Genomic DNA, 14,026 nt, shown 5'->3' with positions numbered 1-14,026 from the left:
GACAGGCCTTTGAGTTGAATGTTCTGTATGCGATGAATGAATGAATGAATGAATGAATGAATGAATGAATGAATGAATGAATTAATTAATGAATTAATGAAAACTTTATTTACCAGATTGCAGAATGGGTACAATACAGTACGGCTCAATACACACAATTGTTAACACTTTGATTGTCACGCAGTATGCCCATCCTTATGCCCAGTCTGCCAGCGCTGTAACCCTATGGAGATGTTTACCTTCTTTGCAGGGCTATAACTTTTTAAATATTATAGCTATATCGACATTACTATGGCCCATTCAACATCGGGTATCTATCGTTCCGGATGTGGGAACGTTATATTTTTTCATTCATACATTGTTGTGTTAATACCGTCGAGAATATAAGTATGTTTTTAAGGTTTTCTGCTGTAATTCCAAAAACGCAAGTTATAGGCCCTGAAGCATATGATAGATTATCGATTGGCGTTTCTTTCCTATACACGCTATATTAAAAAATTCAAATGTATATGATCGTATACATTATGCTTCATCATGCGTGAAGGAAAGGGGGGGGGGTCATTTATAATTCCTTGATCGTCAGTAACGGCTTTATTTAGTATGGGTTGATATGTTGATCAGATGGTTTGCAGTGCAATGAATAAACAATCGGTCTGAAAATAACGTTATATTCCTCTTACCGTTCGCCGATGAGACTGGAGGAAAAATATTCCAATTATTTGACGTCGATCTGCTAGATCCATTTCCCGTTTGTATGACGCAATAAACGCCGAAATAATATAGATTATTGCGTTTTGAAAGTGATCCCAATGCACTCAAGTGTTTGTCTGGATCCACGTAACAAGATATTACTGCCGGAGGAATTTCCTCGATGCACCAGCGCCACTTCCGGTTTGGCTTGGAGTGTAACTCGCCAGATCATCCACCAGGCGGCGGTATTGAGGCGTTGCAATATCAGACAGGGTACAGCTGCAGTCCCGCAGGGAGGCTGGATGAATTATGAATGCCATGGCGAAAAATAATAATATTGATCCCAAAAACGAGTTAACTCGTTTCTGGCGCACAACGCATGGCGGGCAATAACAAGCATACTCGTTTTTGGCGTCCAATGTGTTAAGGGGATGCAGACCAGAGAAGGACGTTTGTCTTGTTTACATCAGGGTCCCCCATTTTCTATTCATAGTGACATTTATGACATACACAACATACATGACATCATGACATTTATGGCATAGGGACATTACATACATGACATACAGGTATATAGTACTGTTACATTTGTGACATATACAATATGCAAATATACAGTACTGTTACTCATAGATCCTAACAGAGAATATATACATATGATGGGGAGGAGACTGTACATTAGGAGGGGGTGGGTGGGGGAACGTTATTATCAATATAACGTTAGCTACCAGTACCAACTTTAACTTACATGGCTGTGCGGCTAGCTAGCTATAGCTAACGTTAATGTAACGTTAATAACACAAGATGCATTTCACTATGAATTGAAAATTGGGGACCCTGATGTAAACAAGACAAACGTCTTTCTCTGGTCTGCATCCCTGTAACAATTGTGTGTATTGAGCCGTACTGTATTGTACCTGTACTCTATTGTATCTGTTCATTCATTCATGCCTTTTGAAAAGTGACATGGTCGGTGTAGTTTTTGTAAGGAGTTATGATGCGGTTTAAATGTAGCCACGGAGTAAAATACAGCCAAATAATTGATAATCAACACAGACCCACACAGCTACTATATATATATATTTTAAATCAACTCACCATTGATGTCCCAGTCCCTTGATCACTTGTAAATAAAATCTAAAGCCATGTGCGTGTGCGTCGCCCTAAGACTCCGAGCAAGACGAGGAAGCTAGAACAAGTTCGGGAGTTGGACGTCCTCTTGCAATAATAATCCTTTTCTCTTCAAAAGTCATAATTGCATGTTTGAGCAGCGCTGGTCTCCTCCGTAAGTCTGGTCTCCTCCGTAAACTGGATGCTTGCAGACTGCAGAGGGGAATTCCTCGCATCACGCACTCGCATAATGCCCATATATGGACCAAGTTGCCAACTAAGATAGTCTCGAAATGTCCGCAGCAGCAATTGCCGTGAGCAGTGAGAAAGCAGTAGCATTCACTCACCAAAGCTGTGTGCTGCTCACATGAAGAGGAAGGCAGCACAGCGGTTCTTCCTCTGGCCGAACGTTTCGATGACTTTGGGGGAAAAAATTGAGAAAGACAGGACAGGAGCTTACTAAGCTACTAGCTTGCTAAGCTAGTAGCTAGCTACAACCGGAGCCAGAAGGCTAAATAGCTATTAGCTAGCTACAACAAGTTAGCTTACAGAGTCCAAGACGGCACGTTCACGTCAACTACACTACTTCAACTGAGATAAAAAAATATATATATATCATCAAACGATGCACAATAAGTTGATGAACAATTGAATAAAGATCTTAAAATATGAATTATTATATTAGGCAAATTAATATCTTCTTTTCTCGATGTCAGTCTCTTTCAAGTCAAATTGCACACAGTCAGTCTCAGAGTGGTGATGATGACAGAAAAATCTAGAACATTAGCTATTGACGCCTGGCGCCATTCTTTGATTGGGTCTCAAGTTTGTCAACATGATGTAACATGGCGTGAACGCCAATCAATCAAGTGCGCTAAGCCTCACTACCCGCCTTTTTGAAACTCAAATAGCCTATTTTGATTGGATTATTAGATTCTAATGCCTTGCCCGTGCAGCTAAAATGCAGTGAATGATTGACAGCTGGCCATCAATGTGTTATGGGATCAGGGTCAGAGAGCTGTCACTTGGAATTCACTGCCATTGTTTTTTTCACAGAGGAAAACATTTATATAAAAAAAAAAGTTTAAATAAGAAATAAATAAATAAATAAAAGAAAGAAAGAAAAAAATATGTATATTAACACTTTGGATGCCAGCGACGACTATTCTAGTTTTATCAGCCCCCCCGTTGAGTGCCGACGACGAGAAATGTCGTTTGATTTTTTTATTAGCGATCTGAATTCATATTTCATCAACCAAGTCTCGCGTTGGTACAGCAGCCCCTCCAGGAGCTCAGATGGGAAAAAAGCGCCCCCTATCGTCTGTCCTTGTGTAACTGCAGGTCAGTCGATTAGACTGACCTGGGATCTGTAGATCTGTAGAGGTGGAGCCAATGGAGCTCCATTGTGCTGGCAAGCCGTCTGATCAAGAGGGATCTGATCGCGAGACGGAAAGCAGCCTGGAATATATATTTACAGCAGCCAATAATCAATCAATAAACGTGATCGATATTTGGAATGGCGATCAGGAATTGGAATAATCTTTTTGGAGAACATCTGATCTAAGGTAAGGAGTCTATGTTACCAGTCTTGGGGTAATCGGAGCTGTATTCACTGAGATAACAGCGTGTCCCTATGTGTGTATGTGTGTGTGTGTGTGTGTGATCTTGAGGAAACGAGAGAATAGATTTTTCAGCCCGCGTCTATAGCGTGCATAAGTACACATATACTATCGATAATCTAGCGTTTATTTGAAAACGATTCATAAATAGGCCGACAAATGACAACGTGTCTAGTGTATTCGAGAATATTCCAATAAATGCCGTTTATGGGGGGATCTTAACATTTTCAGAACATTTTCGAAATGCTATGAAAGGATATGAACCAATTAAAAAACAATCCGTTTCGACAATGTTGACTGCAAACAAGTCATTGATAAGCGACGGGCAGATTAGACACATAGCCATAATTTAAAACATAGATTAGGCGTTTTTAACGCTAACATTGAAGTGGATGATGGCATTCAACAGGGTAAAAAGGTAAACAAGGTCGGCACTGATAGTGTTAGCACTTTGATTGCCTAAGGCTAAATTCATGATATACCATCCATTGCCAGCTCTATTTAACATGGAGAAGTTCCCCTTCTTTGCAGGGCTATAACTTTTTAAATTCTATTGCTAGATTGCCATTATTAGGGCCCATTCAAGGTCCTATATGTATTGTTCATGGTGTAGCAACGTTAAACTTTTTCATTCACATATTCATACTAAAATATGGTCTAAGGTATAAGTATGTTTTCATCTCTTTCTGCAGCTTTCTCCAGAACGTGATTTATAGCCCCAAATGCATTATATTGATGATGAAATACAGTTTGATAGCAATCGGCGCGATATAAAAAATTCCAACTGGACGGACTTCTGGAAGTTACTACACGTCATCTGATGTTGACCGGATGGGCGAGGGGCCGTTTATAATTCCGTGGGCAGCGTTATACCATTCATCTAATGTGGGTCATATGTTCATCAGATCAGTTAGTATCGAACACGGTAATATTACACGCTAAAACTCACCCCAGTCTCCTCGGGCCGTTGGGCGATCAGCGTGGGGTAGACAGTTTTCCATTATGGGATGTCGAAATACCCGGTCCATTTCCAGGTTGTATAATAGTATATACGTCCAAATCATGTTGTTTATCGAGTTATTGGCAACGGATCGCTATGTATTGTGTCGAGATCGAGTCCCGGGACCTATAGCGAGTGCCCGGAAGTAATATGGGTGATCACCACTTCATCCACATGACTTCCTGTTTGGCGCTTCTGCCGATCGGCCACCAGATGGCGCTCTTGAACCGCTAGAGGATTGAGAGGAGCTCAGAACTGTGTGTGAAGGCTGCAGAGGGGAAATATGATTCCGATCACAGATTTTTGAAATATTGATATTAAAGACGAGTTAGGGCGTCCTCTGCAACTTTAGCATGGCTAGGAAAGACGCCTAAACATGTTTTCGGCACTTAAAGTGTTAGTAATAATATTTATTTTATTTTATTTTTTATACTAGTGAAGCACTGCCTCACTAGTAGTCATGCAATAACCTCCACTGATACAGTGGTATATATTCAGCACAAATAACACCAAATATTCCCAAAACAAATAAATACATGTAAAAGCAGCAGCCTCACTCACCTCTCCTTTGTTGGTGTATCGGGATGTACCGACTCTCCTCCTGATGTAGGGGGGTCTCTCCCCCGCCTCTAGAGGATAATCATTTGGTACCTCCCCCGTCAGCTCCTATGAGATATAAGAGATAAGTGTCCTTCCTCTGTTGTTGTTTTAGTTTAGCAGCTTGTAATGTCTTTGAATGGTAATAAATAATAGTGATTTTCAAGAAGTCAGTCTGATTCATCACATACTAGCCCTTCCGGTTCAGTTTTATTATCTGTTAGCATCATGCAAAGTATCTGTTAGCATCATGCTAAGTATGCTATTAGAAGTCAATGGGGAGCCAAAAAAAAAGGATACTTAAAAGGTGCTATAGATAACATTCAGCCACTAGATGTCGTGCTAGAGCACCAGCACCACCAGCTTGTGTGATCTCCCTTGTGTCTCTTGTCAGAGGGAGTGTTATTTGGGGTGTTTTAACTGTACACTCTCCCTCATACCTCTGGTTTCTCTCCAACTCTGCCCTATGCTGGGCTGTTATGCTGTGCCCATTCATATTGAAAGAGCAACGGCCAATAGGGACACTCCTGTGACGTCGTTGGTCACCTGCTCCAGCGGCCTAATTGTGTAACTTCATCTCTCAAGGTCATTTTGCTAAAATGAGTCGGCTCTGGCCCTTCTTGTACAGTGCCTCTGCGTGTAACGTATCACTGTCAGGGCTTTTGCACTAAACACAATATTAGTCACAGCACTAACCCTAACCCTAAACTCTGGCTCAAATAACCCTGACCCTAAACTCTGGCTCAACTAACCCTGACCCTAAACTCTGGCTCAACTAACCATTACCCTAAACTCTTACTCAACTAACCCTGACCCTAAACTCTGGCTCAACTAACCATTACCCTAAACTCTTACTCAACTAACCCTGACACTAAACTCTGGCTCAACTAACCCTAACCCTAAACTCTGGCTCAACTAACTCTAGCCCAAGCTCAAGGTCTTTTTGACTGAAAGGACTCTCTGTTTAAGACAAGTCAGTTTGGCTTGATACAGTATATGAACTGTCCCTTTAAATCACTGACCGCCTCTTGCAGACAGATGCATCTCAACTCAGCCAACCGGGAGCCCAGTAGTGTATGAAGGCTCTGCCTCCTCTCCTGAAGTTCTGTCATTTGCTCCACTCTCTGTTTCCTGTTCATACAGTTAAGAGGGTCTACACACACACACACACACACACACACACACACACACACACACACACACACACACACACACACACACACACACACACACACACACACACACACACGCACACACACACACGCACGATTAACTTTTAAGATTTTTTTTTTTTTTTACACTTAAACAATTTTTTTTTTTACTAGACTTCACTCAGGTGTATTATTGATGCTCTCATTGATACTATGTTTGTTTCTGAAGTGTGTATGAGATATACAGAGAGAGAGAGGGGGGTGAGAGAGATGAGGAAGGGGCAAGAGAGAAAGAGAGCTGGGAGAGTGTGTGTGTGAGAGAGAGAGGGGGTGTGTGTGATTACTCAGCCCTTGTGTGGGTGAATGTAACAGTTAGTTCCTAATGTTTTCTTTCCCCTATTATTTCATGTACACTTTATTCATTGTTTTAAATTATTATGTTCTTTTAAGTTATTTTGTGCATCACTCTGTTTTGAATTTGATGCAAATTTGCAATGCATGAGGGTCATGCATAAAGCAAGCATTTGTTGACTCTCATGTTGATAAGAGTATTAACATTTTGAACTTGAAAAAGATCCGTTTATGGTAGATAAAAAAAATCGATTAATTTGCGATTAATCGCGAGTTAACTATGGACACTCATGCGATTAATCGCGATTAAATATTTTAATCGATTGACAGCACTAATATATATATATATATATATATATATATATATATATATATATATATATATATATATACAAAGACAGTCAGATACACAATTAATTTCTGACTAATCCTTTATGAAAACAATCAACCGTTAATCACTGTAGCACCAACAGAAGTAAAACAGGTCACATGATACATTTCATTATGTTATTATAAAAGTTATTAACACTTTGGATGCCACGCCCGAGATTTCTCGGGTTTACCCCCCGACCGTTGAATGCCCATCACGAGATGTCTCGTTTATTTATTATTATATTATTTTTATTTTTATTAGCGATCTGAAATCATATTGCATCAAGCGAGCCTACCGTTGGATATCCAGGCACCGCCAGCGCTCAAGATGTGAAAAAAGCGCCCCCTATCGTCTCCCAGATGGTAAATCACCCTTTTGGATTGGACTCAATGAAAGTGAATGGGAGAACGGATTTCTGACTCCACATTTTACTTCTCACTGATGTAACCGGGGTCTACCAGAGTTCATTCTGGAACCTTGGTGCCACAGCGAATATGTGTTCTACTGTACACACAGTGGATCAATACAATTATCGATTTTTTTGAATGGCGATCGGAAATTGGAATAAACCATTTGGATACCATCTGACCTCAGGTAAGGAATCTATGTTATCAGTCTTAGGATAATCAGACTCGTTTTCACGGAGATATAAGCGTTTCCACTATATGTGATATAGCCGTTTTGATTGTAAAAGCCATCAGGAAATAAGAGCAGCGATTATCAGCGCGCGGCACGAGCGTGCGTGCGCACACATATACTATCGATCATCTAGCGTTTATTTGAAAACGATTCATAAATAGGCAGACAAATGACAATATTCCAGTAAAAGACGATTATTGACGAGGGTTGTTTTTTCCGCGAAAACGAGTGATTTTCAAAATGCTATCAAACGGAAATGAAGCGATAAAAAAACAATCTGCCTTGACAATGTTGACTGGAAAATGAGTCTTTGATAAGCGACGGGCAGATTAGACACATAATTTAAAACATAGATTAGGCGATATTAAGTTAACATTGGAGTGGGTTTGGGCATCAAGGGGGTAAAAAGGAAAACACGGCGTGGCATCCAAAGTGTTAATGTCAGTATGTTATTATAATGGTCAGTAGTTATTATAATGATCAATATGCTATTATAGTGATCACAGTACGTTATTATAATGGTCAGTAGTTCTTATAATGGTCAGTAGTTATTATAATGGTCAGTATTTATTATAATGTTCAGTAGTTATTATAACATTAAATCTCTACTGATATTATAAAATAACATTCAACTTCAACTAATATTATAAAATAGCATTCAACTTCCACTAATATTATAACATTTTAAACTATTGACTATTGACTAAAATATTATTTAGCAGTTTCTCACCAGGAGCTGAGATGAGTTGACCTTTGACCTCCATGTCATGTGGCTCCCATGTGACTCCTCCTCCTCTGGCTCCACCCTCCTCACTGCTTGTAGCACTAATCAAGCACTCTCAATCTACACACTCCCTCACCTGAACAAAGAAAACACTCTTACAGCAACATCCACTACAGGGTCGCCACTAGGGCTGTCGCGGTATGACATTTTCTCACCGCGGGTGTGTGTGTGGCTAATCACCGCGGGATGCGGTGGTACCGCACTTCTATTAACATTTTTCTTTTTCATTTTCATTTATTATATATATTTTTTTATATATACCTGTATATATATTTTTTTATTATTAAGACATGCGAGTTTACCCGCGATCGTGATTAGACAACAATTCTAAGGTTGTAGGAGTCCCGAAACTATTTTAAACATGTTTGATAATTTATCCATTTGTCTCTCAACGTTCTGAAATGTGATAAAAGTAGTAGGGTGTTGCCTGCTCCTTTAAGAGTGATGCGTTGTGGGATATTATACTGTAGGTCTACGCAAGCAGCAAGCAGTCACACATCCCTTCTCCAACTTAAAACTAACGTTATTTGAGCGAACATTTAACGTTATTATTATAACACTATTTTAACGTTAGTGAATTTGAATGCACATACATAGCTAGTTAAATATCACAACTTGTGTCATCAATCATTGGGGGAAACTAGCCAATAGCTAACGTTATAGATAGCTAGCCTAATAGCTAACGTTATAGATAGCTAGCCTAATAGCTAACGTTATAGATAGCTAGCCTAATAGCTAACTTTATAGATAGCTAGCCTAATAGCTAACGTTATAGATAGCGAACGCTAACGTTTGCAAACAAAGCTAACGTTATCCAGTTGACATTACAGATCATAATATAGCTATGATAACGTTAACGAAGTGAGCGTAGGGGTTAGTCAGAGTGTAGCAGGGTTGGTAGAGAGAGGCAGCACTTCATTTGCGTGTAACGTTAGCAATAACATTGAGCAAGTTACATAACCGGCACTTCGGCCCGGGAGTTAGGAGAACGCTCCCCCTACTTATCTACTACGGTTCAGATTAATACAGGAAAAGGTATACATTGGGGGCTCGAGTCCGGAATATGAAAATAAATCCTGATTTCATCTGTGAGTTGTAAACTGTATGGAAACGTGAAGTTAGCTCATGCTACTGGAAAACGGACGTCTCGTCATTAAATCAACCGAGTTAAAAATTATCACGCCCCTTTCCCCCCCCCCACGGTTGTCGCGGTTGTCTGTTCTGTATCCGCGGGTGCCTTCACACACCGCAGGATTGCGGTGATGCGGTTACCGTGACAGCCCTAGTCGCCACATTCAATCTCATGCATCACATTAATCATAGTAATCACATTAATCACAGAAATCATAGTAATCACAGGAATCATAGTAATCACAATAATCACAGTAATCACATTAATCACAGTAATCTCTGTAATCACATTTATCATAGTAATCACAGTAATCACAGTAATCACATTACAGTGAAGGTACATGAAGTTTAAGTAGTGCAGTTAGAGAATGCTTCCATTGTAATCAATGGCGTTGTATAGCAGCAGCACCTGCCTGGGCTTCCTGCACCTGATCTATATTTCTTCCCTCTATGAGTGACAACATAGTTAAAGCTACATAGAAATCGAGTGTTCAAATGTCTTTAAAAGTAATATGCCTGTTGTCATCTTTTCACAAAACGATATATATAATATAATAATTATACAACCATGTCCAGAATATTAATCACTGTTGAAAAGTGTCTCCCTGTTGCTCTACAACAACCCAGTTTGCAACTGCTAAGAGAATGTCCCAGTTGCTCTGACCTGCTTCTCTGTCCTCTGTGTCCATTACATACTTTAAATACCCCATGCAGCTCTAAGGTTACTGCAGTAACAGTGTTCATTACATACATTACTGCAATAACAGTGTTCATTACACGTATCACTTACATCACTGCAGTAACAGTGTTCAATGCATACATTAATACCACACAGCTCTAATGTTACTGCAGTAACAGTGTTCATTACATACATTAATACCATGCAGCTCTAATGTTACTGCAGTAACAGTGTTCATTACATACAGTATACCATGCAGCTCTAATGTTACTGCAGTAACAGTGTTCATCACATACATTAATACCACACAGCTCTAAGGTTACTGCAGTAACAGGCCTCATTAATATCAGCTAGTGATCAAATTTAGCTGCTCAGAACTCGGCAGAATCTGCACCTGGCTCGCTGATAACAAACTATCATTACACCTGTCCATTCTCTTCGGATAAAATAACAAACTCAGCAAGACCGACGGCTTCTCAGTTACAGTGGGTGACAATATTGTCACAAGGAAAACTATGCTTGCACCTCATGGTACCAAAGCACCTCAAAGGCGCTAAAAACAAGATTACAAACATCACAAAACAAACTGGTCAGACTACTACTTGACCTTACTCCTAGAACCCACCTCACCCCTGCCCACTTTGACTACCTAGGATGGCTTAGAGTAGACGACAGAGTACAGCAACTTGCAATGGGCCTTGTCTACAAGATACACTACACGACTAAGATACCCATGTACATGTCGAAATACTTTCCAAAGGTCAGTGAATACCACACCCACAACACCAGAGGGAGTTCCACAAATCATGTGCAACCCAGATGCGGCACAAACAAGGGACTAAACACATTTCGCAATTATGCCACAACAATGTGGAACGCCCTACCCACAGCCGTAAAAAGATGTGAATCCCTACCCACATTCAAAACCGCTCTTAACACATTGGTTGCCAACAACGAGAAATCTCGTTGTTGGCCGCCATGCGTTGGTTGCCAATAACGAGATTTCTCGTTATTTAATCGTTATTTCTTTTATTAGCGATATTCATAAATTTTTCATCCATCCAGCCTGACATTATCATTGGGAATGGCTCTGAGCTCGAAAAGGGCAAATACCGCCCCCTATCGTCTCCCGGATGGTAATGCACATCATTGGATTGGATTGAGTGAAAAAGTGCATCAGAGAAAAACTCCGCCCCAGGGTTTCCCCACCTCTGGCAAGCAGTGTTGTGTTACCAGAGTCACTGGCGAGGCTGGAAGCAGCTTGGATCATGCGTTTCAGACTTTAACGTTGGATCAATAAACGCGATCAATATTTGGAATGGCGATCAGGAATTGGATTAATCTTTTTGCAGAACATCTGATCTGAGGTAAGGAATCTATGTTACCAGTTTTGGGTTAATCAGAGTTGTTTTTCACAGATTGCACAACGTGTGTGTGTGTGTGTGTGTGTGTGTGTGTGTGTGTGTGTGTGTGTGTGTGTGTGTGTGTGTGTGTGTGTGTGTGTGTCTGTGTCTGTGTGTCTGTGTGTGTGTGTGTGTGGCATTAGGCGCTGAGCGCGGGACGAATAAATGATTTTTCAGCCCGCTTTTGTATCGTGCATAAGAACACAAATACTCTCGATAATCTAGCGTTTATTTGAAAACGATTCATAAATCAGCCGGAAAATGACAACGTGTTTTGTGTATTCCAGTAAATGGCTATTTACTGGCCGCGCAGATTCTCACCGGGAGAGTGTAACGTGTGGAAGGTCGCACTACCTCTCTCCAGATCCTACCCTTGCTGAGCAGGCGCCCCGACCGAACTGTAGGGGTCGCTGTCCACAACGCCCAGGACCCACCCACGGCTCCCCTCCCCCTAACTCAGCCAAACGAGTTAGTATAGCGATCAGCCTCGAGCCAAGGCAATGCTGACTCTCCGGGAGTCGAGACCGCAGCCTCTTGCATTGGTGACGAGCACAATCTCCGCTACGCCACCTGACCGCCATAGCCATAATTTAAGATATAGTTTATGCGTTCGCAAATGTGCTCGTCCTCCCATTGATTAACATGGTGGCATCCAAGCGATAGATCATCATATCCGGCTGGCAACCAATGTGTTAAAGAGCACCTACGGGAGGCTGCAATTCGAAACTGGCCACCGTAAATGTCCAACCCACCCCTCCTAATAGACAGTCTCCTCCCCACCGTATGTATATATATCCCCCTCAAGCCACGACACGCCCCACCGGAAATTGTGTCCCAAATGACGACAACAAAGACCAATGTGCGAAACACCTGAAAGACTATACTGCCCTAAACTAATATAAGTAGGCTAAGAAAAACAGATACAGACTGTTGCAGGCAGGCCTGCAAGTAAACCTCTAAACTTCCCCTGCGTTATACAGTAGGTAGTTCCATCTTCAGTGAGAGCTGAAGAGAGTTCCATGTAGTAGGGGCACTCTAATGAAAGGTATACATGGTCTATATGGTATACATACATGGTCTACATGGTCTGTATGGTCTATATGGTCTGTATGGTCTATCTATGTGGTCTGTATCTCTACAGTCTGTATGGTCTACATGGTCTGTATGGTCTACATACAACTTGGTCTACATGGTCTACAACATGGTCTATATGGTCTACAACATGGTCTATATGGTCTACAACATGGTCTACAACATGGTCTATAAGGTCTACAACATGGTCTATATGGTCTACACAACATGGTCTATATGGTCTACACAACATGGTCTATATATGGTCTACATTGTCTGTATCGTCTGTGTGGTCTATATGGTCTACATTGTCTATAGTCTACATTGTCTGTATGTATGGTCTGTATGGTCTTTAACACTTTGAATGCCCATCACGACATATCTCGTGTTATCAGCCCAACGCCTGAATGCCCATCACGACAAATATCGTTGCATTTTTTTTATTAGCGATCTCAATTCATATTTTATCAACCGAGTCTCCCGTTGGTACAGCAGCCCCTATAGCAGCTCAGATTTGGAAAAAGCGCCCCCTATCGTCTCCCAGATGGTAATGCACCCTTTTGGAATGGACTCAATGAAAATGGATGAGAAAAAAAAACTCCGGAATCCACATTTTACTTCTCACGCATGTAACCGGAGATGATCCCAGTCATTGTGGAACCTCAGGAATGCGTGGAATATGTGTTTACAGTACGTTGCATTGGATCAATAAAAGGATTGATTTTTGGAATGGCGATCAGGAATTGGAATAATCTTTTTGGATACCATCTGATCTCAGGTAAGGAATCTATTTTACCAGTCTTAGGATAATCAGACCTGTTTTCACGGAGATATAAGCTTTTTCCCTATGTGTGATATGGCTGTTTGACTGTGCGAGCGATCAGGAACTAAGAGAATCGATTTTCAGCTCACGGCACCAGCGTGCATACGTACACATATACTATCGATAATCTAGCGTTTATTTTGAAAACGATTCATTCAGTACAGGGCGTTTATCACGGAATCTTTATTTTTTCTTGAAAACGAGGGCTTTTCAAAATGCTATAAAACGGAAATTAACCGATAAAAAAACAATCCGCTTCGACAATGTTGACTGGAAAATGAGTCATTGATAAGCGACGGGCAGATTAGACACATAATTTAAAACATAGATTAGGTGATATTACCGCTAACATTGAAGTGGATGGTGGGCATTCAAGCACTAAATGTGCGCCCCCTGCTGGGCACTGAAAGTGTTAATGGTCTGTATGATTTGTACAGTATGATCTGTGCGGTCTATATGGTCTGTATGGTTAAATAAAATAAAATTACCAGCTAAATCTGTTGAAGTCCGACATTTAATCTCCGATCATAATGTCCTGTGAAAATAATGTGTATGAACCAGGAAAACAAACGAGGACTGGAGTAACGTTTAATTGTTGCATTGGA

The 14,026-nt window shown here is 40.8% G+C and overlaps 1 protein-coding gene across 2 annotated transcripts in view; it reads right to left on the bottom strand.

The window, feature by feature from the left end:
* The window catches only part of ccdc120a (coiled-coil domain containing 120a), a 55,782-nt gene that overhangs the window by 22,305 nt on the left and 19,451 nt on the right, over positions 1 to 14,026 (bottom strand). Inside the window, exons 3-6 of one of the 2 annotated variants that reach the window (XM_084333297.1) lie at positions 8,261 to 8,390; positions 6,039 to 6,169; positions 4,981 to 5,085; positions 2,148 to 2,219 (exon numbers count right to left, since the gene is read on the bottom strand). In XM_084333297.1, coding sequence (XP_084189423.1) covers positions 2,148 to 2,219; positions 4,981 to 5,085; positions 6,039 to 6,169; positions 8,261 to 8,294 — 342 coding nt within the window. In that variant the 5' untranslated portion in view covers positions 8,295 to 8,390. The remainder of the gene's footprint in view (positions 1 to 2,147; positions 2,220 to 4,980; positions 5,086 to 6,038; positions 6,170 to 8,260; positions 8,391 to 14,026) is intronic. The other variant, XM_084333298.1, reaches the window with a different exon arrangement.

The sequence above is a fragment of the Notolepis coatsorum genome, assembly GCF_963971535.1.
Source record: "Notolepis coatsorum genome assembly, chromosome: 17".
NCBI classification, from domain to species: Eukaryota; Metazoa; Chordata; class Actinopteri; order Aulopiformes; family Paralepididae; genus Notolepis; species Notolepis coatsorum.
The sequence above is the reverse complement of the archived record's forward strand: the minus strand, read 5'-3'. Positions and strand labels throughout refer to the sequence as shown.